General features: G+C 46.9%; 1 protein-coding gene across 3 annotated transcripts; it reads right to left on the reverse strand.

Moving 5' to 3' along the window:
• Window positions 1-363: 363 nt before the first annotated feature.
• Window positions 364-22078, reverse strand: Krcc1 (lysine rich coiled-coil 1). 3 transcript variants are annotated; one of them, XM_026409488.2, is made up of 6 exons: window positions 21881-22078; window positions 21106-21260; window positions 16429-16535; window positions 13157-13269; window positions 12405-12462; window positions 364-3345 (listed from the first exon to the last, which is right to left on the reverse strand). In XM_026409488.2, the coding sequence occupies exons 3-6, from the start codon at window positions 16434-16436 to the stop codon at window positions 2544-2546; spliced, it is 981 nt and encodes a 326-aa protein (XP_026265273.1). In that variant the 5' UTR covers window positions 16437-16535; window positions 21106-21260; window positions 21881-22078; the 3' UTR covers window positions 364-2543. The 3 variants fall into 3 exon arrangements, with proteins under 3 accessions (XP_026265273.1, XP_026265274.1, XP_026265275.1); XM_026409489.2 differs by lacking the exon at window positions 21106-21260; XM_026409490.2 differs by lacking the exons at window positions 12405-12462; window positions 16429-16535; window positions 21106-21260; window positions 21881-22078 and having other exon boundaries at window positions 13157-13244.
• Window positions 22079-23454: the final 1376 nt, after the last annotated feature.

Below are 23454 nucleotides of genomic sequence, written 5' to 3' on the forward strand. Positions count from 1 at the left end.
GGAAGAGCAGGGCATCTTTACGAGGAAAAGGGGTGTCTTCAGGAAGAGTGGGGCTTCTTCATGAAGAGAAGAGGTGTCTTCAGGAAGAGCAGGGCATCCTCATTAGGAAATGGGGTATCTTCAGGAAGAGCAGTGCATCTTCATGAGGAGAGGTGGTGTCTTCAGGAAGAGCTGGGTGTCTTCATGAGGAGAGATGGTGTCTTCAGGAAGAGCTGGGTGTCTTCATGAGGAAAGGGGGTGTCTCAGGAAGAGCAGGGTGTCTTCCCTGCAACAATGGGAACCTGGGGCTGTGTGCAGGAGGCAGACAGACAGAGGCATTTATCTCCCTAGTGAAGTGGGAGGTAGGTTATCACTGCTGCCTACACCTCACTGCCCAGCCCTGGTCAGGCCAACCCTGTTTCTTTCTGGGACCCTGAGACAGCCTCCTGCCTGACCTTTCTGGTGTTCGTTTGCCTTGCCTGCCCTAACCCCCAAACTTAGTTTCAGGTAACAGAGGAGGTGTAATGCAGCGATCTCAGTGGGGTGCTTTTTCAAGAGTGGTCTATTTCCCTGTCCCCTAACTCCTCAGGAGGAAGTTCTTCAATCCAAGGTCTGGGGACACTGCCTAGTAGTCATGTCTCTCCCTGCCTATGGCTTTGTGAACGCCCCCTGACCCATTCAGCTGTCCTTCAGGAGCCCTCGTGTTCTCATAGCCCAAGCTCTGGGCATCAGACACCCAGCTCCCTCCAGTCACTCTAGGATCCACTAAAGCCAAAGTTTCAGAATGTCTGGGGTGAGTGGGTCCAGAGTCTGTGGGAAGCGGTCTTTTAAATACTGAAACTCAAGGCCTTCAATGTCTATCGCAGACAAATCCAAGTTCCATAACACAGCCTTGTGGACACCTCTGCTCTTCCCAGCTTGGCTCCAGACTCCTTCTGTCCTCACCCAGAGATATGCCCGTCTATGGCCTTTTGGGTACCGCAGTACCTCTGCGGGACACACTCCTGCTCCCTCACCTTCCAGTGGGAGCTGACCCCTAGTGACACGTCTTCCCAAGGCCTGTTCCCACCCACAGATCCGACGCCACCCAGCTACAGCCCATCCCGTGTGGACTGGCTGGCCTCCTCAGGTAGTGTGCAGCCTGGGGTGGAGACAGCCCCAGCCCACTGTCCCAGGTTCCTTCCTGGCACCCCTCAGGCCTGGTGCTCTCAGTCTTGGTTCACGTTTGTTATGACAAAAACTCCAGTTTTGACACTTCCCTTCAAATCTAGCCAGAATTTCTCTCCCCCATCTCCCAGTCAGCTTAGGTTCTGCTCTTGGGAAGTGCTACCCTTGAAGGGGCAGAAGAGGAGAGAGAGCTGCCCGAAGAAATCTCAGCTTCAGCCACAGTGGCACCACTGATAGCCCCCTGTATGCTGAACAGGGTGGAGAACAAGGCCTCCCTTCATATTTTAGGGCAATGTTTCCGTCCTACAAATATTTTTTTTCCCTATCCTAAAATTTTTTAAAAAGATTGCGCAAACCACAGGGCTTCCTAAAGATCATCAGCATCACGTATATAGCCTTCCCCTGCCCAATTTCCATGATTTAATCCCATTTACAAAGGACCTGCATGATACTTGCAGTGTGGACTGTTCATCAGGTGCTGCCTACTGGACCTGAGCCATTCGGAAGGCTCCCCAGCACTTGGTGTCTTCTGATGTCCCTACAGCGTTGTCAGGATGGGGGAGTGAATGGCATTTCACCTTAAACATTCCCATCTCTTCAGGGTCAACTATCTGGAAAATTAGCCACACATTTCTCTTCTGAAAACTGAGTTCAAATATGAATATGCTTGGTACAGAAGATAAAGACCTTCCACAACTCTGAAGTGTCCCACCCCAAAGATCTGGCTGCTTACGTACAAACTGTCCTGTTGTTATTTTGCTCTTCCACTTGCCAAGGAAACTCATCACTGAGGGGAACAGACCACTGACACAGAACAACGTGTAGAAATTAGAACACTTTATTATAAACATTTCCAGAATATAAACTGATTTTTTATTGAGACTCTTCAAAACTTTTAAAACTATATGAAACATTATCTTACTATTATTATATTTATTTTCCACTTTCCAACCTAGAAAATATGACATTAGAGCTAACAAAGGAAAAAAATCTAAATTGCTGCATAGAGAAAAATCAATCAACTTAAAAAAAAATCCCACTCAAAACTAAAACAATCCCAACCAAGAAACAGATTCTGCAAAGTCTATTCATCCTCAAATTTAAAATAAATGATCTCCCAAGGGAAATAATCCCATCCTAGCAGTTTGATGAATAAAAGCAGAGTCACTCTCCTAAAGAGAAACCCATCGTGTAAGAACAACATAATAGTGCTTTTAGAAAAGGAGAAACGGTGACTCCCCCTTGGGGAGCAAGCACACGAAATGCTGCACGTCTGTGGCCTGGTAGGAATCTAACAGGGCCTGATCACAAAGGAAGCCCTGTGCATACCAGCACCATAACCAGCTCTGCAACCCTGTCTTCAGCGCCACCTGGGAGGACCAGCGCCGGCGCTTGCTTCAGAACCCGAGGATGGACTGGTCCCAGAGCATTTCCTCCTCGGTCCTCTCCTGGCCTTGGTCCTTGCTGGCTTTTCTGTGCTTGCGGCCCTCTTTCCTCGAGGCCGCTCGGCTCTTTCTCTCCTTCCGGCTCTTGGGCTTTCTTGCACTGACCTGTGTGGCTTCTGTCTCCGTCTCCACCTTTGCTTTCTTTCTTTGGATGCTCCTGTGTCTGCCCAAACCCAGTTCCTCAGAACCTCTTTTCCTACGGTGCTTGGGCTGCTCCTCCTCTGCCTCCTCTCCAACCTCCTCGGGGTGCCTTTTCCTCTTCTGATGCGCCTGCTTGTGGCCGGCTGATCGGTCGCTGGGGCTGTTTCCTGAAGAGAGGTGCCTGTGAACACTGGACTCCAAGTCATAAGAGCCACAATTGTACTCTCGCTGACTAAGGTTCCTGGGCACTGGTGTCCCTAAGAAGCAGTGCTTGGGGAGCTGAGAGACGCTCAGGGACTCTGGTCTCAGCCTGCCGTCCTGAGCTGGCAGGCACTGAGGTAACTGGCCGTCCGCTGTCTGTAGAGAACTGCATGATCTTGGGTGGGTCTGGACAAGTCCAGGTGGTGGTCTCTGGTCAGACATTCTGTACCTGGCTCTGGAGTCGACCTCCTCTCTGTGCCCACAGGTTTCCAGGTAGCCCTCTCTCATCTTCCTGAAACAAGTCTTTGGCTCTAAGCCTCTGGCTTTCTGCACTTTAATGTAATCTTCAAGCTCATCTTGAAAAGAGTCATATGACTTTGAATGCTTCATTAGGTTGGCAAAAAGGGATTCTCTGTAGAAGAGATGGAAGAAAATCCTTACTAGATAATTTTGTTCTGAATATTTCCTTTGCTCTTGAAAAGAGCTTTGAAAAACAAAGAAGCCTAAACAAATTAAAACTTCCTTCATCATAAATGTTAAACGTTATGACAATATAGGCCAAAGAGTGGCATCAGCATGGTCACATACCTCCCAGGCCACTCAGGGGGACCTTCACCCTCTCCACCATGGAAGGAAGAGGCAGAGAGGGCTGACAGGAGACCTGTCACAGGACTGAGATGAAGACACACACGGATGTGTAGGGAAGAACCACGAGTGGTGGCCCCCTCTGAAGGGTTAGATAGTTTCTAAAGCTCTATTAATCAGTTTCCTGTATGTGTTTTCTCAGAAAAGTCCTAGAACCACTGAGAAGTAGTCTGATCTTTAACATGTTCAATTTACTCAAACAAAATAAACACACATACTCACCTGACTACGTACTGTAAGGCTTAATAATAAAAGGATGACTAATCACAAATTAAAAAAAAGTATATATGAAAATAAAATAAAAGGATGTTTGTGAAACAGTTTGGGGATGCTGGAAATCAGAAATTCAGCTCTAAACTACTCGGGTATAGGGCTTGAAGGCATATGAGGGAACAGAGTTCTGTTTCTCCTGCCCAGCGCTAGGGTTTCATTCCGTTACTTCTGATTGGTGGGAAAAGCATTCTAGAATACCTTCTGGTTTGTTCTCTCAAAGTACTGATGTGAGGGCTGAGGGAGGAAACCGAGGAGACGGCACTTGGGGACACCTGGTGTAGAGAGTGTCAGGAGGAACGTAGGAGGGGATTGTCTGTGGTCCTGGTGATGGAGCACAGGGCCTGGAGCAGGCCAGGAAGGCAGGCAGGCTTCTCACACTGAGCCACGTGCCCAGCCCTAGTCTGTTTTCACTGAGACAGGGCTCACCAGGCTGCAGGAGGCCCCACCCTGTGGTCTCCTGCCCTGGCCTCCAGGTAGCTGCATCTCAGGCCTGCTTGGCTGTGTGTAATTCATGCTGTTTTTCTGCTTGCTTGTCAGATTCTTTTTGCAGGGGAGAGGGAACAAGCAACAGGATTCCTGATTCTCTCTCTTCTCCCACCTCAAGCCCTGATTAAGCAGCAGAAAGTACACTAGGGAATGATAATGCCCTGGGTGTTATCAGTGAGGTTTCACCTGTAAGGCAGGAGGCAGCAGCAACCCTGTGCAGAGCTGCATTTCCCCTTTCACAAGAGCAAGCTGCACAGCACTCTAGAGTCACTGCTGACCAGCTCTTCTCTTGCCAATGAAATCCACTTTTCTCTAAATGAAACCCAATTGGGTGAGTTACAAAAATCAGCTCCTATTCCATGTAAATAGCACAAAAGTTCTGACTAGGATAATAAAATAACAAATGGTTAAATATAGGCAAAATATTTTAAGAAATATTTCTGAAAAGAATAAATAGAAATGGCCAATAAACACATGAAAAAGATGTTGAAGATCATTATCATCAAGAAAATGTAAACTATGTAAAGACAAACCTCACCATTATGTACCCCTATAATGCACCAATAGAAAATACAGGAAAAAAAAATAAAAAGAAAATGTGAACTAAGCTGGGGCAGTGGCCCACGCCTATTGAAAGGTTAATAAAATAGGTACTTGTCACTCCGTTTTTCTATATGCTTAACAAAACACTGTTGAAATCTTAAGTGCCAAACTGCAAAATGTAACTTCCCTCCCTGCCCTCTCCAAGGAAAGTATATAAGCTCTGCTTAAGCTGTTCTCAGGGCTCTCTCTCTTTGCTCTATTCAAGTGAGCTCTGAGCCCCAGAATGCTGGTCCCCTTTGCTGGTGCATGAGACAGTCTCTTGGTGGTCTCTTCCTCCGACATTTCGCCGGTCCCTTACATTTGGTGCATTGGCCGGGAACTGCGCATCGCCGGACAAGGAGACCCCAACAGACTCCTTTAGGGGGTAAGTAAGGCGCCTCTCCTTCTTCTCCTTCTTGTTTTTCCTTTGCCATCGCTCAGAGCTAATTTGGTTCAGGTTTGGTTTTTGGCTTGAGTTTGGTTTTTGGTTTGGGTTGGCAGAGTGTGGTTACCAGCGGAGAGCATGAGCTCCCCCTGGCGGTGGTGGACAGATGTGTCCTGAAGCCACAGGACACGTCCTTCAAGGGATGCCTTGGAGGACTCGGGGAGGGACGGAAGCGCCCTCATCTGGTAGAGGGACGGAAGCGCCCTCGTTGGGTATATTTTGCTGCCAAACCGTCTGGTCTTGCGGCAATTCTTTCTCTCAGGTTGTTGAATTCACTGTCTGTTTTTAATCTTTGCCTCTAAACTTGTGTTACACGTTTACTGTGTGTGTCGTGTTTGTGTCACGTTTGTATTGTCCCTGTCTTTGTTCAAGACTTTCATTATGGGACAAAGCCATTCCACGCCTCTGTCCCTGACCCTTGATCACTGGACTGAAGTCCACTTAAGGGCTCAGAATCTTTCTTTTTCAGTAAAACGCCGGACCTGGCAGACTCTTTGTGCCTCAGAATGGCCCACCTTTGGAGTCGGGTGGCCCCCAGAAGGATCTTTCTACATCCCACTAATTTAAAAAGTCAGAGATATTGTCTTTGTCTTTCAGCCGGGACCACATAGCCATCCAGATCAACAGCCATATATCTTAACTTGGCAGGACCTCTGCAAATCTCCTCCTCCATGGGTGAAGCCTTTCCTTGTCCCTGCCCCCGCTCCTACTCCTTCCCCCACGATTCTGTCTCTCAAACCCTCTGCTCCTCCTCCTCCTCCACCCTCTGTTCTCCCTAAATCTCAAGATTTGACTCTACTGGACTCTCCTCCCCCTCCTTATCCCCTGCCCTCGTTCCCCAACCCCCAACACCCTCTAAGTGATTCCCCTGCTGCTGACTCAGCCTCTCCACCATTGGAGGAAGCTAAGCCAGCCCAGTGCCCTCCAGATGACTCCCCCACAGCACACACAGCCCCTCCTCCCCTGGAGGAAACTGGCTCAACTAAAAGAACTGAAAAAAACTCAATGGCGTTTTCACACCAGCCTACTTGGGATGACTGCCAACAACTCCTAGGGACTCTCTTCATGACAGAGGAACAAAAGAGAATCCTCCTGGAAGCTAGGAAAAAAATATCCTCGGACCAGATGGGCGACCGACACAACTTCCCAACATAATCGAAGCCGACTTCCCCTTGAACCGACCCAACTGGGACCCCAACACCTTTGAAGGTAGAGAGCATCTGTCCACTTATCGCCGAGCTCTAATAGCAGGTGTCCGAGCAGCCACTAGATGGCCAACTAATTTGGCCAATGTAAGAGAGATTATTCAAGGGCCTAATGAATCTCCCTCTATGTTTCTGGAGAGAATTATGGAGGCATATAGGAGAGATACTCCTTTTGATCCTCAGGCAGAGGATCAAAAGGCATCTGTTATGATGGCCTTTATTGGGCAAGCTGCCCTGGATATTAAAATAAAGTTACAACGCTTAGATGGATTACAAGATATGACTTTGAGAGATTTAGTCAGAGAAGCCAAGAAGGTATACCTTAAGAGAGAAACTGAGGAAGAGAAGGGAGCAAAGGGAGGATGAAAGAAGCAAAAGACAGACTAAGGCATTGACTAAGGTCCTGGTCACAACAACAAATAGGCCAGAAATTAAGAGGCAGGGAGACAGAAAGGGATACCTGGGCCCATGCCAGAAGCCACCTCTGGCCTCAGATCAATGTGCCTACTGTAGAGAAAAAGGACACTGGGCCAAAGAGTGCCCTAGAAAGAAACAGCCACGCCAGTTAGCCATTCTAACTCTAGAGAATGACTAGGAAAGTCGGGGCTCGGATCCCCTCCCCGAGCTCAAGGTAACTTTTGAAGTGGAGGGGACCTCAGTAAACTTTGAAGTGGATACAGGGGCAATATACTCAGCCCTTAAGGCCCCATTGGGCCCTCTATCAACTAAAAGGTCTCTAGTTCAAGGGGCTAACGGCAGTAAATATCGGGCTTGGATAACTAAGAGGACCATGGACCTGGGGAAAGGAAAAGTCCATCACTCCTTCCTAGTGATCCCAGAATGCCCAGCCCCATTGATGGGCAGAGATCTGCTCACCAAACTCCGGGCCAAAATAACTTTTAACCCTGAAGGCCCCCAAATGAAATTTCTAAATCCTTCAGTAAAAACTCCTATAGTCATGGCTTTAACTATGTTAGTAAAAGATGAACATCAACTCTTCACACCCCCCAAGACTGATCAAACAGGCAAGCTATCCCAGAAATGGATAACAGATTACCCAGATGCCTGGGCAGAAACTGCTAAGTTAGGCCTAGCCGTAAAACAACCTCCAATAACAGTGGAGTTAAAAACCTCAGCCTCCCCAATTAATATTAAACAATATCCTCTGAACAAAGAAGCTAAAGATGGGATAAGGCCCCATATTCAGAAATATCTGGCCTTGGGGTCCTAAGGCCCTGTCAATTGGCCTGGAACACTCTCCTGCTACCAGTAAAAAAGCCAGGAACCGGGAACTATCGCCCCATTCAAGACCTAAGAGAGATCAACAACAGAGTGCAGGACATTCACCCCACAGTACCTAATCTGTACAATCTGCTTAGCACCCTGAACCCTGAGCAAAAATGGTATACTGTTCTGGACTTACAAGATGCTTTCTTTTGCTTGCCTGTGCATAAAGATACTCAGTTGCTGTTTGCTTTCGAATGGGTAAACCCAGAAACCGGAACGTCTGATCAACTAACTTGGACCAGATTCCTACAGGGGTTCAAAAACTCCCCCACTCTCTTTGATGAAGCCCTCCATAGAGATCTCAATAACTTCAGAACTATGCACCCCGAAGTTACCCTGTTTCAATATGTGGATGACCTGCTACTGGCAACCGAAAACTATACATTTTCAGGATGGATTGAAGCCTTCCCCACAAAAAAAGAAACGGCGCAAATGGTGGTCAAGAAGATCCTGGAAGATATTTTTTCCAAGATACGGCCTGCCTAAGGTAACAGGGTCTGATAATGGACCGGCGTTCGTGGCCCAGGTAAGTCAGGGGTTAACCAGGACCCTGGGGATTAATTGAAAGTTACATTGTGCTTATAGACCCCAGAGCTCAGGACAGATAAAAAAAATAAATAGAACCATTAAAGAGACCTTAACGAAATTAAGCTTGGAGACTGGCATAAAAGATTGGACTATGCTCCTGCCTTATGCACTGTTTCATACAAGAAATACTCCCTCTGTTTCTTTGTGTAACCTCACCCCCTACGAAATTCTCTATGGTGCCCCTCCTCCAGTAAGGGACCTAACCCCAACTCTAAGACCTAACAATCCCTTCCACACCCCTTTGCTTGACAGACTTAAAGCTCTTGAAAAAACTCAGTGATACCTGTGGAAACAGCTGGCCACTGCCTACCAACCTGGGGACGAAGGAACTCCACACCGATATCAAGTGGGAAACTTCTTCTACATAAGACGACATCAGGTGTCATCCCTGGAACCCCGCTGGAAAGGACCATACCAGGTGCTACTTATAACACTTACAGCGGTAAAGGTAAACGGAATCACTTCCTGGATCCATGCCTCTTATCTCAAGCCTGCGCCCTGTCCAGACTCTGGCTGGAAATTGAAAAGACTGGTAACCCTCTCAAATTGCGTATTCGCCGTGTGGATAGGGCTATGGACTCTCCCCTTGACCACCAGTAGTCCTAACCCTCATCAGCCCGTTCAGAAGCGATGGCTGATCACAAATCCTACTGGACAGGAAGTATGGTCTATCTCGAATACAGCCCCCTTAGGGACCTGGTGGCCATCTCTCCACCCAGACATTTGTCAGCTGGCTATAGGTCTTTCCTATTGGGATATCCCTGATGAAGAGGATCCCACTAAAATTCCATTAAATCCCTTCCATACCATAGATAATAGAAACAAACATTATGGATGTAGGGACACGCGAGCCAGATGCAGGTTGGCTAACCTAGATTACTATGTTTGCCCGGCGGACTATCAAAGCCACAAACAGTCATGACTGTGTGGGGGAAAAACCGACTTCTTCTGTAAGTCATAAGGATGTAAACATACAGGGGCTATCTGATGGAACCCAAACCTCCGCCGGTTCTCAGACCATTGCCCCCTTGCTGAAGTAACAGGTACTGAGGTATCTCTCCACCCATTCACTCCTCTCTTCTCCTGTCAGTGCCCACACCGGGTCCCACCAGGTCCTCTTACCAGCTAACCCAAAGCTCAAACCAGCTGAGGAGAGCCCTCAGACCCCTATCCAAGATGTAATGAAAATGGCCTTTAATGTTGCCTTGTCATCACTGAAAACAGGTTACTAAAAATTTAAAGTCCCTCACAGGCTTTTTGGGATACTCACTCCAGTCTTCCCCTCTGCTATACCTGTTCTACTACTCAAATTTTTGTTGCTAGGAAAATCCCAAACCCCTTTCCCATTATTCTTTTACATCTCTCCTTCCTCATTCTCAGATCCACGGAGCTGCTCTCAGCACTGCCTTCCCCGTCCTCCCCCTCTATACCAGGCCCACAGAAAAGTCTTAACTGACCTTCTCCAGAAGTCTTCACCATGGCTGACTTTAGGACTTTCAGCAAAAGAGTCCCTATAAAAGAGTTCAGTATAGATAAACTTCCTCTTTTTTTCATGTTGCCCTGTTCTTCTTGGCCACTGGCTGGAAAAATCAGCACTCCTAAGCTAGACACCCCCTTACTAGGTTTTCACAAAATATGTGAACAAGGCCTCTGCCCTTGAGCTGGGGCTTCACAGAGATGGCTACATTTCTAAGATAAAAAAGTTATCAACTGGGCTCCATGGTAACAGCTGGCAAGGGGGAAAAAAAAGTTCTCCCCCTCCCAGGTGTCCTTAAAAAGTTAACTTGCCCAGAACAGAGAAAAAAAAAACAGAAACAAAAACTGCTTTTTGTGAACTTCTGCAGACTATAAACATCTGAGCCCCTTCCCTTACATATTGAGTACAAAATTCTGAAACTACCTACTCTTGGGGTTCAGGGGATTAATTGATTACAACAGAAGCAATGCCCTCTAAATCCGGTTGCAACCAAATAGGACTGTTTCCCTGTCTTCAGTGCTATCTTAGGTGCCTTGCCTTGTCCGTCCCTACAACAGTATAACTTAAACATTATTTATGTTTTCATAAAATGGTCAACAGATGTGATTAATTGTATAATGGTGCAGATGTTTCCCAGAGTGCTCTATCATGATGCAGGTTCATTTAAAGATCAAATAAGGGGACATACAACCTGGTTCCGCTGGGAACCTGTATCCCTCACTTTAGCCATCTTATTAGGAATGAGAATTGCTGCAGAGGTGGACACAAGAACCACTGCCCTGGTCCGTGGGACACAACAAATGACCCAATTAGAAACAGCAATGGACCAAAACTTAAAGATATTAAAAACCTCCATCACAGCTTTGCAGGAATCTTTAACCTCTCTCTCTAAAGTTGTTTTACAGAACAGGCGAGGGTTGGACCTCCTCTTCATGAGAGAAAAAAGCCTTTGTGCTGCATTGAGGAAATAATGTTGTTTTTATGCCAACCATACTGGAGTTGTAAAAAAATCTACAAATAAATTAAAAAGACGCCTTTAAGAGCGTCAACGAGAGAGAGAAACCCAAAAAGGGTGGTATGGGTCTTGGTTCACATAGTCCCCCTGGTTAACTATGCTTTTACCAGCCCTGGCCGGTCCTTTAATAATTCTTATATTGTTGCTAACTCTAGGACCCTGTTTGCTCAACCGTGTAGTTTCCTTTCTCCAAGCCCAAATTGGACAAGTCAAACTTATGGTAATCAGACAACAATATACCCCACTAGCAGACATAAAATGTGACACCCCCCAATGATCACTTTTATGATTAAAAGTAGCCAGAAGAAGAAGTGGGGAATGAAAGGTTAATAAAATAGGTACTTGTCACTCCGTTTTTCTGTATGCTTAACAAAACACTGTTGAAATCTTAAGAACTGTTTGCTAATCTTGTTCCCAAAATGTGCCGTCCCCAACTGCGAACTGTTTGCTAATCTTGTTCCCAGAATGTGCTGTCCCCAACTGCCAAACTGCAAAATGTAACTTCCCTCCCTGCCCTCTCCAAGGAAAGTATATAAGCTCTGCTTAAGCTGTTCTCAGGGCTCTCTCTCTTTGCTCTATTCAAGTGAGCTCTGAGCCCCAGCATGCTGGTCCCCAAATAAACCCTTTGCTGTTGCATGAGACAGTCTCTTGGTGGTCTCTTCCTCCGAAGTTTCGCCGGTCCCTTACACTATAATCCCAGGGACTTGGGAGGCTGAGGCAGGAGGATCACAAGTTTGAGGCCAGCCTCAGCAACTTGGTGAGGCACTAAGCAACTTAGCAAGACTCTGTCTCAAACACTAAAAAAGGCTAGTGATGTAGTCCAGTGGTAAAGCATATATCCCTCAGTTCAATCCCTAGTGTCATTATTAAAAAAAAAAAAAAAAAAGGAAAGAAAAGGGAAACGTGAAGTGAAACCACAGGGAGCCATCCCCACCTTCCAGGACGCCTGAAATGAAGATGGCCTGAAGTGAAGACTGCAGTCCCCCTCTCATGAGAGTGGACAGCTGGAGCTCCTGGGAGGGTCTGAGGGGTAGAAAAGGGCACCACCACTTTGAAATCAGGCATTGGGGCTAAGCCCAGAGGTGTTCTACCACAGAGCTACATAATCCTCAGTCCTTTTTTAAAAATTTATTTTTCAGTTGTAGGTAGATAAACAATATCTTTATTTATTTTTATGTGGTGCCGAGGATCAGACCCAGGGCCTCGAACATGCTAGGTGAGTGCTCTACCGCTGAGCCCCAGCCCCAGCCCCCCAAGTCCTTTTTATTTTATATTTCGAGACAGGATTAAGTTGCCCAGGCCGGCCTTGAACTTGTGATCCTCCTGCTTCAGCCTGGTCCATTGGGACCACGGGCGTGGCTACCGCAACTCACTAGTCTGGCAGAGCTTCAGTCAGCTTTTTTGTTGCTGTGACCAAAAGACCTGGCAAGAGCAATTTTAAGGAGAAAAAGTGTAATTGGGGGCTCACGTTTTCAGAGGTCTCAGTCCACAGACAGCTGGCTCCTTCCTCAGGGCACAAGGTGAGGCTGGAAGAGTGTGGCGGAGGAAGGGGCTCAGGAATTATGTCAAGAAGCAGAGACTCCACTCACCAGGTGCAAAAATATACCCCAAGGGCACGCCCACCTCCCATCTCCTACCTTCGCCAGCCACACCCTACCACACAGCTCATCCCATCAGGGAGTAGTTCACTGACTAGGTAAGACTCTCATGATACTCTAAACCTCTTTGCATTGTCTCACACATGAGCTTTGGGGGGACACCTCACATCCAAACCATCACAGGCAGTTTCTTAAGAAGTCACACACACATTTACCAAATGATCCATTTTATATCACTCCTAGATATTTACTCCAAAGAAAAGGAGATCTATGTCTACACAAAGGCTTGGATATCAATGTTTACAGTAATTTCATTTGTAACAGCTCCAGAAAGAAAGAAAATGTCATTAATAGGTGAATGGATAAGCTAAATGGTGTTACGACTGTACAATGGAATAAATACTCTTAGTGATACAAAGTGGGAACAATCCCAACTTCCATCAACTAAAACAAAATGTGGTACATTCATACAATGGAATATTATTCAACGATAAAAAGGAATGCAGTACTGATACATAGTATGTCGTAGAGGAACATGAGGACACTATACTAAGTGAAAGAAGCTGGTCCCCAAACACTGCAGAGGGCACAGATGGGGATGAAGAGGTGAACAAAAGCTTACCCTTCTCAGGCTGAGAACTTGGTGGAGATACCTGATCATATTTACCCATTAACTGCTTCAGATTTTCAGAATGAACTTTCTTCAAATAGTGAGGCTGTGCAAGAATCTGTGAGCTAAAAAACATGATGCAGAAGATTACAACTCTGTATTGTGTAATACTCTATTCTTGCTCACCTGGAACAAAGCACAATCTTGTTATAAAGATTAAATAATTTGGAGCCAGGTGAGATGTCACACGCCTGTAATCCCAGCAGCTTGGGAGGCTGAGACAGGATTGTGAGTTCAAAGTCAGCAACTTAGTGAGGCCCTAAGCAACTCAGTGAGTCCCTGTCTCTAAATAAAATACAAAATAGAGCTGGGGATGTGGCTCAGTGGTGGAGTGCCCCTGGGTTCAATTAAAAACAAAAATTAGGGTGGGGTTGTGGTTCACAAGTAGAGCGGCCGCCTGGCAGTTCTTCGTGAGGCACTGGGTTTGATCCTCAGCATGATATAAAGTAAAATAAAGACATTGTGTCCATCTATAATTAAAAAATTTTAAAAAATTAAATAATTCAAGCTAGGCATTGTGGCACATACCTATAATCCCAGTGACTAAGGAGGCTGAGGCAAGAGATTGAAAATTTGAGTCTAGCCTGCCCAATTTAGCAGATCCTGTCTCAAACAATAAAAAGAGCCAAGATGAAGTTCAGTAGTAGAGTACTCCAGTACTGGGGGAGGGGGAAGGGGAGGGGGGGAGAAAGAGTCCTCCAATTTGGAAGTCAGTCGGTTTTCTTTCTTTCTTTATCTCTTTTTTTAAACACAATACCTTTTATTTATTTATATGTGATGCTGAGGGTCTAACCCAGTGCTTCACACATGCTAGGCAAGCCACAACCCCAGCCCCTCCTTTTTCTTGAGACAGAGTCTTAGCCGGGTGTAGTGGTGCATGCTTGTGATCCAAGGAGCTCAGGAGGCTGAGACAGGAGGATTGTGAGTTCAAAACCAGCCTTAACAAAATCGAGTGCTAAGCAACTCAGTGAGACCCTATCTCTAAACAAAATACAAAATAGAGCTGGGGATGTGGCTCAGTGGTTGAGTGCCCTGGAGTTCAATCCCTGGTTCCCCACTCCAAAAAAAAAAAAAAAAAGAGACATAGACTTGCTATGTTACCTAGGCTGGACCGAATTCTTGATCTCAAAGAGATCCTCCTGCCTCAGCCTCCCACGTAGTGGGGACTATAAGTTTGTGCCCATGGCCAAATTTAGAAGCCATTAATTTTTATGTTTTTATTGGTTTTTGTTTCTTGAACCAGGGTTTTTTTTTTTACCACTGGCTATATCCTCAAGTCTTTATAATTTTTTACTTCAACACAGGGTCTTGTTAAGTTGCCCAGGCTGGCCCTAAACTTGTGATCCTCCTGCCTCGGCTTCTAAATCACTGAGATCACAGGCATGTGTCCCTGTACCTAGCTATGTTCCTACTTATGAGAAATAATTAGCTGCTTCTCAAAATACTTTGCCCTTCCTTAGTAACAAACCTTAGGCAATATGTCTAGTTAGAAGATGACATTTCCTGGCCACTCTTAAAGATTCGGTCATCTGAATAAATTCTGAAAGAAAGCTTAAGGTCATGTAGGGCTGCAGCAGAGCTCCTTCCTCCTGCTGCTGGAATGAGACACCTGGGCGGAGCTCAGCATCCTGGGCATGGGGAGGGGAGCCAGTGCCCCAAGGACCCATCTGGTCCTCTCCACGACACACGTCATGGAGCTGTTGCAGCTGCCTGGCACTGTCTACTTCCAACCTCCCATAAGTAGGATGAAGAGACCTCTAGAGGTTCAAGCCAGGGCAAATCTCCAAATTAGTTTAAACTGACCATGTAACTAAAGCGTTGATATAGGGAGAAGGAGATGCAAACATTTTCAGAGTATAGCTGCAAGTGGTTTTTATTGTCTTGTATTTACATGCCTTCCTACATTGACTGTTACTTTATAGTTGTAGAATCTTGTGGTCATGTCTTCAACAGTCCTGGCTTTCACTGTGGGGAAAGGATCAGACTAGACATACTCACAACTATGGCAACACACAGATCATCAACCCCACTCTGCAGGTTGAGAGAACAGAGAGGTAACAAGTCATAGGAGAGCGGAGACCTGAGTCCACTCGATCCCAGGCCAAGACGTGCCTGCAATCATGGTGCTCTATCTCAGCCTTACATGAACTAAACCGCAGTTCCTACAAGCTCACCGGTGGGTGAAAATAGAGCTACTCCTCAGAGCTGCAGAGCTGGCTTTGTGCTTCAGGTCAGTAAATGTGTCCAGTACTCCTGGTCTGCAGGTACCAGACCTAAGAGATCCAACAGCTTGTCCGGTCTTACGAGAATGAAAGGGTCAGCGTGGGAAAGATGGCTTCCTGTGCTAGGCAAAGCAGGAGAGTACAAGACCGCCCTTTCTCCAGGAGATCCCCACGAAGGGAAGACTACACAGGGAGCCCCACCCACAAAGGGAATGGGCACAGGCAGGATCGCATCTCACCTGCAGGCTCTGTCATGCCCATGACTAGTTAAGGAGAATCCCTCTCTTCTGGATCTCAGTTTCTTTGGCTATAAACTAAGAAAGTAGGGCCAATGGATTTTGTGTGTGTGTGTGTGTGTGTGGTTTTTTTTTTTTTTTGGTTACTGGGGATTAAACTCAGGGATGCTTTACCACTGAGCCACTTCCTCAGCCATTTTTAGTTTTTGAGACAGTGTCTTGCTAAGTTGCTGAGGCTGGCCTGGAACTTGTGATCCTCCTGCCTCAGCCTCCCAAGTTGCTGGGATTACAGATGTGTGCCACCGTGCCTGACTAGTAAATGTTTACCTTCTGTTTTTAACACTCTTATATTCTAAGACTAAAAATTATAAACAAACAAACACACACAAAAGCCTAGGTCAAGGGTGAGACTGCTACATATAATATTCATAACCTTCAACTACTACAAGGGAAGCCTCTTTGGGCCTTGATCCAGATTAATAGGTTCCTGCTCAAGCTTTATGATACTATAAGAACTAAGGATTCAGGGGCTTTCTGGATCCAGTGGAAGACATGGGGAAAGCAAATGAATTTTGGAGTTACAAATACTTGAGTTTAAACCCTAATTCCAAAGGGGTAAGTCACTCTTGAGCCAGTCCCACCATCTGTCAAAAGGACAGGGGCACCTCCTTCATAGGGTTCTTGTAAAGATTAAACAGATGACACTCTGAAGTTCCCTGCTCCATTTAAGCTTCTGGAGGTCCTGTTCTCTTTATGTTCGACCTACCTCATCATAGGAACTTGTTTATCAGTCAGACTGAAGCAATAGTCCACGGAGGCCTTTTATAAAAAAGTATCTGTGACAGTTCAGTCTTTGTTCATTTAACGTGGTCCCTATAGAGGAAGTAAAGGGAGGCAAAGACAGAGGATCAGATTAAACACCTAAGGCAATGTTCCTGACCTTCAGCTAGTAGCATCATTTCATGAACTATCCCAAATCTTCATTTCCCAAGTGCTTACAGGTGACAGCAATAGCTTCTTGTGCTCATTAGAACAGCAATTTTAATGTGAAAACATTTAGTAAATCTCTAATACGGACACATTTTGATTTGGTTCAGAATACTGCTCTGAAGGAAAGGTTAAGGGGCACCGTGGGACCTGGACTTCTGGGACGTGATCTGGAATACCGATATTGAAGAGTGGGTAAGAGATCATCCTGGTGTTTTGTTTTAGAGCAATCACAAGAAATGTAGCCCACTTTATGGTGCTGCTGACTTCAGCTGCAGCAGGCCCTCCATGTCTGTGGGTCCACATCCTTGGACCCAACCAACCGTGGTTGGATGTGTTTGAATGTCTATCCGAACACGTACAGACCTTTTTTTTCTTGTCGTTATTTCCTAAACAATATAGTATCGCCACTGATTACAAGCATCTACATGTATCTGGTATATGAGCATCTAGAGGTGACTTACAGCACTGAAGGATGTGTGCGGGCTGTGTGTAGACACCATGGCATTTTATCGGACACAGTTGAAGGACTGTGGATTTTGCTTTATTTGGGGAGGTCCAATCCCCTGCAGACACTCCAAGATGACCCCACAGCACTAATGTCCTCCCCACAGTTGCTATAAATGTACCCACACAAATCTCATTGAGTAGGCTCCTCAAGCCCCTTAAAGCTATACTTACATATAACTTCTAGAACATGTGCAAAACATTTTTTCCTCATAATAAGTAATTTATCCCAAAACGACTACATTAATACTGAGAACTGAACTTCAATATAAAGTTCCTAACAGTTTAAATTTATTTTATAGAAGTTTGCCGGTTTATAATTAGGATCTACTATGGTCTTAACATGTTCCCCTAAAATGTGTGGAAAACTTAATTACCAAAGCAACCGTGTTGGGAGGCAGGGGCCTAAAGGGAGGTTTGAGGTCAGGAGGGCTTCTCCTTCACAAGAGATTGATACCAGTTATACAGGGGGTCAGGTCGTAGTGTGATCCCTCCACACATGGCTGCCCTCTGCCCTGGAATGGTGTAGCAAGAAGGTCTTCGACAAAGGCTGGCACCTAGACACGGGAATTCCTAGCCTCCAGGTCTCCTGGGCCTCGGAATTAAGAGCCTGATCACAGCAACTAAGAATATTTAACAACAAATCCCTCCATTATGTGCAACTATAAAGCACCAATAAAAAAAATAATGGGGGAAAAAGAGCTTAATGGTAGTTGCTAGGAGGAAAAAACCCCCTCTCCGAGTCCCATTAGTAAGATGTCCCTGGCAAAGAGTCACTGGCAGTAAATAAATCCAAAATTGATGAGGCACTGTTTTGTGAATAACATCATGTAAGCCATACTACAAGAAGCTGATTCACAATCCACCTCGTGAAGTGAAACTCACTTAAAAACCTTATCTATTATCCTGGGTCAGGAACACAGGACCAACTAGGGGACACAGCCTGAAGAGAGCGCTTTCACGTACCACATGCTCTTCTGATTCACTGGAATCTCCCAATTGCCTGTATCCTTTAAATAATCACTAAACCTTAATCCTGGCTTTTATTACTGACTCACGTGAGCCTGATTTGACAATCCAATCTATGTGCTAGCTAAAATTGTGCAGAGAAAACCTGAAGGCTGTGTAAGGGTGCGCTCCAATAATCCCAGCACTCAGGAAGCCGAGGCCGAGTTCCAAGACCATGTCTTAAAGTAATAAGCACTGGAGACGCAGCTCACTGTTAGAACACCTCTAGGTTCAGTCCCCAGTACTGATAAAGAAAAAAAAAAATCTAAAAAGGTACATAGTAAATTTAATGGGAATAAGATAGGGGAGAATATTTAAATTTTGCTTCAGATATGCCTGTATTATGCTAATTTTTGCAAAAAAATATGACCTTGTAAACTGAATCTCCTGAAGTATTTATTTACATTATACTGTATATATTCAAACTAAGCTTAATTTCAGTACCAGTGTATAGATTTTAAAAGGTTTGCTTAAAAATATGTGCTCAAGATAATAATTGTAAATGAGAACCAATTTAGGAAGAACTTGATGAGTAAAATGTATGTCACATATCATATCTCTTAATTAGTTTTGAGTTGTTTTAAAATATATAGTTGTACTTGGTTTTAAAGTAACAAGACAAAAAACGTAACGACATAGGTTTATATACTTCTCTTTCCTCCTTCTGGTTCCGGGCTTGAGCCCTGGGGTGCTTTAGAACTGAGCTGCAGCTTTAGACCTTTTTTTTTCCCCCATTTATTTTGTCACAGGATCTTGCTAAATTGCTGAGGCTAGCCTCAAACTCAAGATCCTCCTGCCTTAGCCTCCCACTGTTGGGATTACAGTTATGTGCCACTGTGCTTGATTAGAATGTCAGGATTCAGAATTCATAAAGAACTGTCCATGGTGATGTGATCCCCCACCCCCTTGAGATAGGATCTATGTTGCCCAGGCTGGCTTTGAACTCTTGGGACCAAGTGATCTGCCTGCCTCAACTTTCTGGGTAGCTGTGACAATAGGCATCAAGTCAGTTTTAATGGTACTATTAGGATTTTGAAAGTGAGAAAGAAATTTTAATAACTGGGAACAGGATAATTCTTTGATAACATTTGGAGAACTCTTCTAACAAGTTCTTTAAAAAAAAGATTAAGTAAAATATCTTGTTTTTCTCTTCTTGTTTATCTATGATCATAGCTGGCAACTATTTATAACTATGTGAAATAATAAGCTTTTATAACTATGTAAAATAAAAATATAAGCTGGGCTTGTGGCACAAGCCTGTAATCCTGGTGACTCAGAAGGCAGGACAATCACAAGTTCAGAGTCACCCTCAGCAACTTATAGAGACCCTATCTCATAGTATAAAAATAAAAAGGGCTGGCAATGTATTTTTTAAACTTTAAATATTGAGTCCCAATAGTGTTTTAAAAATATAACATATCTAATATTTACCATATTAGATATGTTATATTTTAGATATGTTATATTTTTAAAACACTATTGGGACTATCTCAAGTGGCTAATGAAGGATATTAACTTGAAATAAAGGTGACAAGATGTATTTTTAGGTAACAATTATATTTTGCTTTTCAAGTCCACAGGAAGGACCTCCACCTTGACTCAGGCGAGTTCATCACTCTGCAGGTCTGACCGGGTCACAGGCGAGTTTCGTGTTTAATGAGTCACTGTTTAGCACACAACCACTGAGGAGAGCGTGTCGGGTGGAGCTGCTCAGCTGTTGGTGTCAAAGTCTGGACAGTGCAGGCTCCTGTAGTGCACACCACTGACATTCTCAGTAAGATGATCTTGTGCTATGTGTAGGTTGTCCAGTGTATTTTTAGGATGTTTGTGGCATTTCTGGTCCACAGTAAAAAGATGCCCTTAGAACCTGCCCTCACTCACTATGCCCCTCCCTGTCCAGTAGTGCGACAAGCAAATGTCTCCAGACATTACCCAATATCCTCTTGGGGACAAGGGTGGGTAGGTGGTAAAATGACCCTTGGTTGAGAACCACTGGGCTAGTCCAGCAGCCCCACTCAACAGATGACAAAGTCAAGTTCAAAGAACTGGGGACTTACTCAGGGCCATAGAGTGAGTGGAGAGACTAGCACCAGGGCCTGGGACAAATCAAGACTCCTACTCCAGTGCTCTCATTTACCACCCGAAGTGATTCAGAAAGGTGACTGTTGGCACCACATGGACACCTATTAATGTTTTCTGCACACATTTAAAGTCACTGCAAAAACCAAAACAAACACCCAAATGCCACGTTTGGCAAAAAGTTAATTTTCCATGAAGTGCTGTTTGCACGTCTGATGGGTTGGCCATGAAGCCACACTGACTTGCATCTCTCCTGACACCCATAAGCTGTTCAGACACACTGACAGGAAGTTTTGGTGTAAAAGAAAAAAATATATATTTCAGCCAGGCATGGCAGCAGATGCCTGTGACCTCCAGCTTGAGAAGGGTATGGCCAGCCTGGGCAACTCAGACTGCCTCCAATAAAATAAAAAAGACTGGGATGCACCTCAGTGACTCAATCACTTTTCTGAGGGGACGAAGTGATAAAAATCTGATGTTTCTTATTTTTTTTGTTGTTGTTCTTTTGTTTCAAATCAGAACAATGATACTAATTCAGGCTGACTGAAGACACTCATTTGATTGTAATGGAATTCTAATTAGCATATATATAGGGAATGGAATTTATAATTCACTGCTTATAAAAATGTTTTAAGAGTTATTTTATTCCTTGGTCATTTCTCCAAAGTGAAATAAGTAAGATTATGGAACAGCACACAAAACATACCCATCACAATAAAGTATTTTTATAGTTATTACATTTATGGTGTCAGTCCTAGTAAAAGGGTCCTAAATCACTCTTTAATATGAACTCCATTATCTTTCACTCTGCATAAAGAAAGTGACTTAGGGTAACCCAGCAAGCGCCCCTCCCTGAAATCACCTGTGGACGTTTTGCAGCCTATCCCGGCCGCCTACAGGCGGGCTGTCCGCAGTGGAGGGTACTTGGAGGAACCCAAGTCTCTTACACCGGGACGGGCAAGAAACTGTGTGTTACAGGAAACGTGTTGGTGATAACTGTAAAAACTCTCCAGATCCCTGTAAAAGACATTTTTTTGAATATATTTTTTAGTTGATGACCTTTATTTTATGTAGTTGTATGCATTGCTGAGGATCAGATCCAGGGCCGCACAGGTGCCAGGCGAGCGCCCCTCCACTGAGCCCAGGCCTCTAACAGCTGAGGCTGGGTCCCTGCAGAAGCGCTGGATTCTCTGCTCTAGCCGCCGCCCCAGGACAGGCCTGCTGTCCCGGGGCGCACCCCGACCGCCCCTGCGAACTGCTCCTCGGTCCTTCTGGGAGGTGTGTCCGGGGCCTGCGAGCCACTGCTCTGGACTGGTCAGCGGGGCCGGTCTCCGAGGGGGGACCGAGCCGGGGACACGGGGCCCTGCCTGCACGAGCACCAGCGCCCTGCGGACAGGCGTGCCCACCTCTCCCGCCCAGCGCCCGGGACGCCCGGGGCAGACCCGTCCCGCTCGGCCCGGCCCGCCCGGCGTCCAGCTCCACCGCGGCCCCGCAGGAGCGCGCCGAGGCGCAGGCGGCGTCGGGACAGGACTGGGCCCGCCCTCCGACCCCTGCGCCGCGGCATGGCGCCTTCCGGGCCACGGGCGGCGAGGCAGGGCGAGGGACGAGGCGGCAGCCGCCGCCCGGCAGGAACTCACCTTCTCGGAGGCGGGGCGGCGTCGACAACTGCGGCCCCCTCCCCGCCAGCGCCGCGGCCGGGCCGCGCAGCGGGTGGCGGAGAGGCGGGGACGCCGCCGCAGCCCGGAGCAGGCGGGCCGGGAGCAAGAGGCGGAGACCCGGTTTCCCGAGTGGAAGTCGCTGCCACCACCGGTGGCTGACTGGGCGGCGCCGGCGCCATGGCGGCCGAGCGCGCTCCGGCGCCTGCGCGGCCCCGCTCTTGGCAGCCCTCCTGCGCCACGCCCTCCCGCGTGCCCCGCCCCCTGAGCGGCCCCACCCTCTTGCTGCCCCGCCCCCTGAGCGGCCCTGCTCTGGACAGTCTCCCGCGCCACGCCCTACCGTGTGTCCCGCCCCCTGCACGGCCCCGCTTTCGGCGTGCCTCGCCGCCTGCGCGGCCCTACCCTTCCTGCCCCGCCCTCTGCGCGGCTCGGCACTAGGAAGTCCCCCGCGCCACGCCCTCCCTCTTTCCCCGCCCCCTGCGCAGCCCCACCCTCTCGCATGCCCCGCCCCCCTGCGCGGCCCCGTTTTCGGCAGTCCCCCGCGCCACGCCCTCATGCGTGCCCCGCCCCCTACACCGCCTCGCTTTCTGTGGTCTCTGCGCCACGCCTTTCAGCTTGCCTGATCCCCCTGAGCTGTCCGGCTCTCGGCGGCCCCCGCGCCACGCCCTCCCGCGTGCCCCGCCCCCTGCGAGCGCCGCGCGGGATCGGCTGGCACTTGGCCTCTGGGCTGTGGTTCCGCCTTCCCATTGGAGGAAGGGACAGCTGCTGAGACTGGAGACCCGGGGACGCGCGTGCCTTCCACCTGCACGACGCATCGCGTGCGCGCTCCCCTTCTTCCTTATTACGCAATTTAATACCCAACGTAGAGGAGGCGCAATCCTCGGTCGGGACTGTTGTCTTCAGGGCACCCTAAGTGACCTCTCTCCCCGCTCTTTTTCAGGCTTTGAGCATAGACGTGCAGCACACGCACGAGGCTCTATCCAAAGCAGCACCCCTGTTCGCAGTCATCACCGCCTCTCTCCTCTCTGTCGTACACACATAGCACACGTATGTGGTCACATCTATGTTAGGTTGCTTTTGTCAACTCGTAAGGCTACTTGTCCCTGTGTGAAGCATCCTGGGACTTGTTTCACTTAACGCGGGGTTAACCTCTGCGCAGTCGCAAGTAGCTGTGATTTATTTAGTTCCCTGATGGACAATGCTCCACCCATTTTCTCCTTGATTGGTGTTTTTCCTGATAGGCTGCGCAAAAAAACGTTCCCCTGGTGACCTCTGCATTCCTGTCACACTGATACTGCCTGTTTCACGTCTCGCCTCTTTTGATTGAAACACGCTAAGATCTGCCTTCTTTTGATTTCAGCAGCTACAGTCGATGCTCATGTTGCTGCTGAGGATTCAATAAAGAAGTCATAATTGGCTCTCCATTGTTAGTGGGGAAAAGTTAGACTGAGTCCTGTCAGCTGTGCAAGCCCTGATCTCATTCTCTCCCACTGCCCTCAAGCCCCACCCAGCACTCACCTTATGATTCTACAACATTAAACTTTTATGATTACTAC

The sequence above is a fragment of the Urocitellus parryii genome, chromosome 12 (assembly GCF_045843805.1).
Source record: "Urocitellus parryii isolate mUroPar1 chromosome 12, mUroPar1.hap1, whole genome shotgun sequence".
NCBI classification, from domain to species: Eukaryota; Metazoa; Chordata; class Mammalia; order Rodentia; family Sciuridae; genus Urocitellus; species Urocitellus parryii.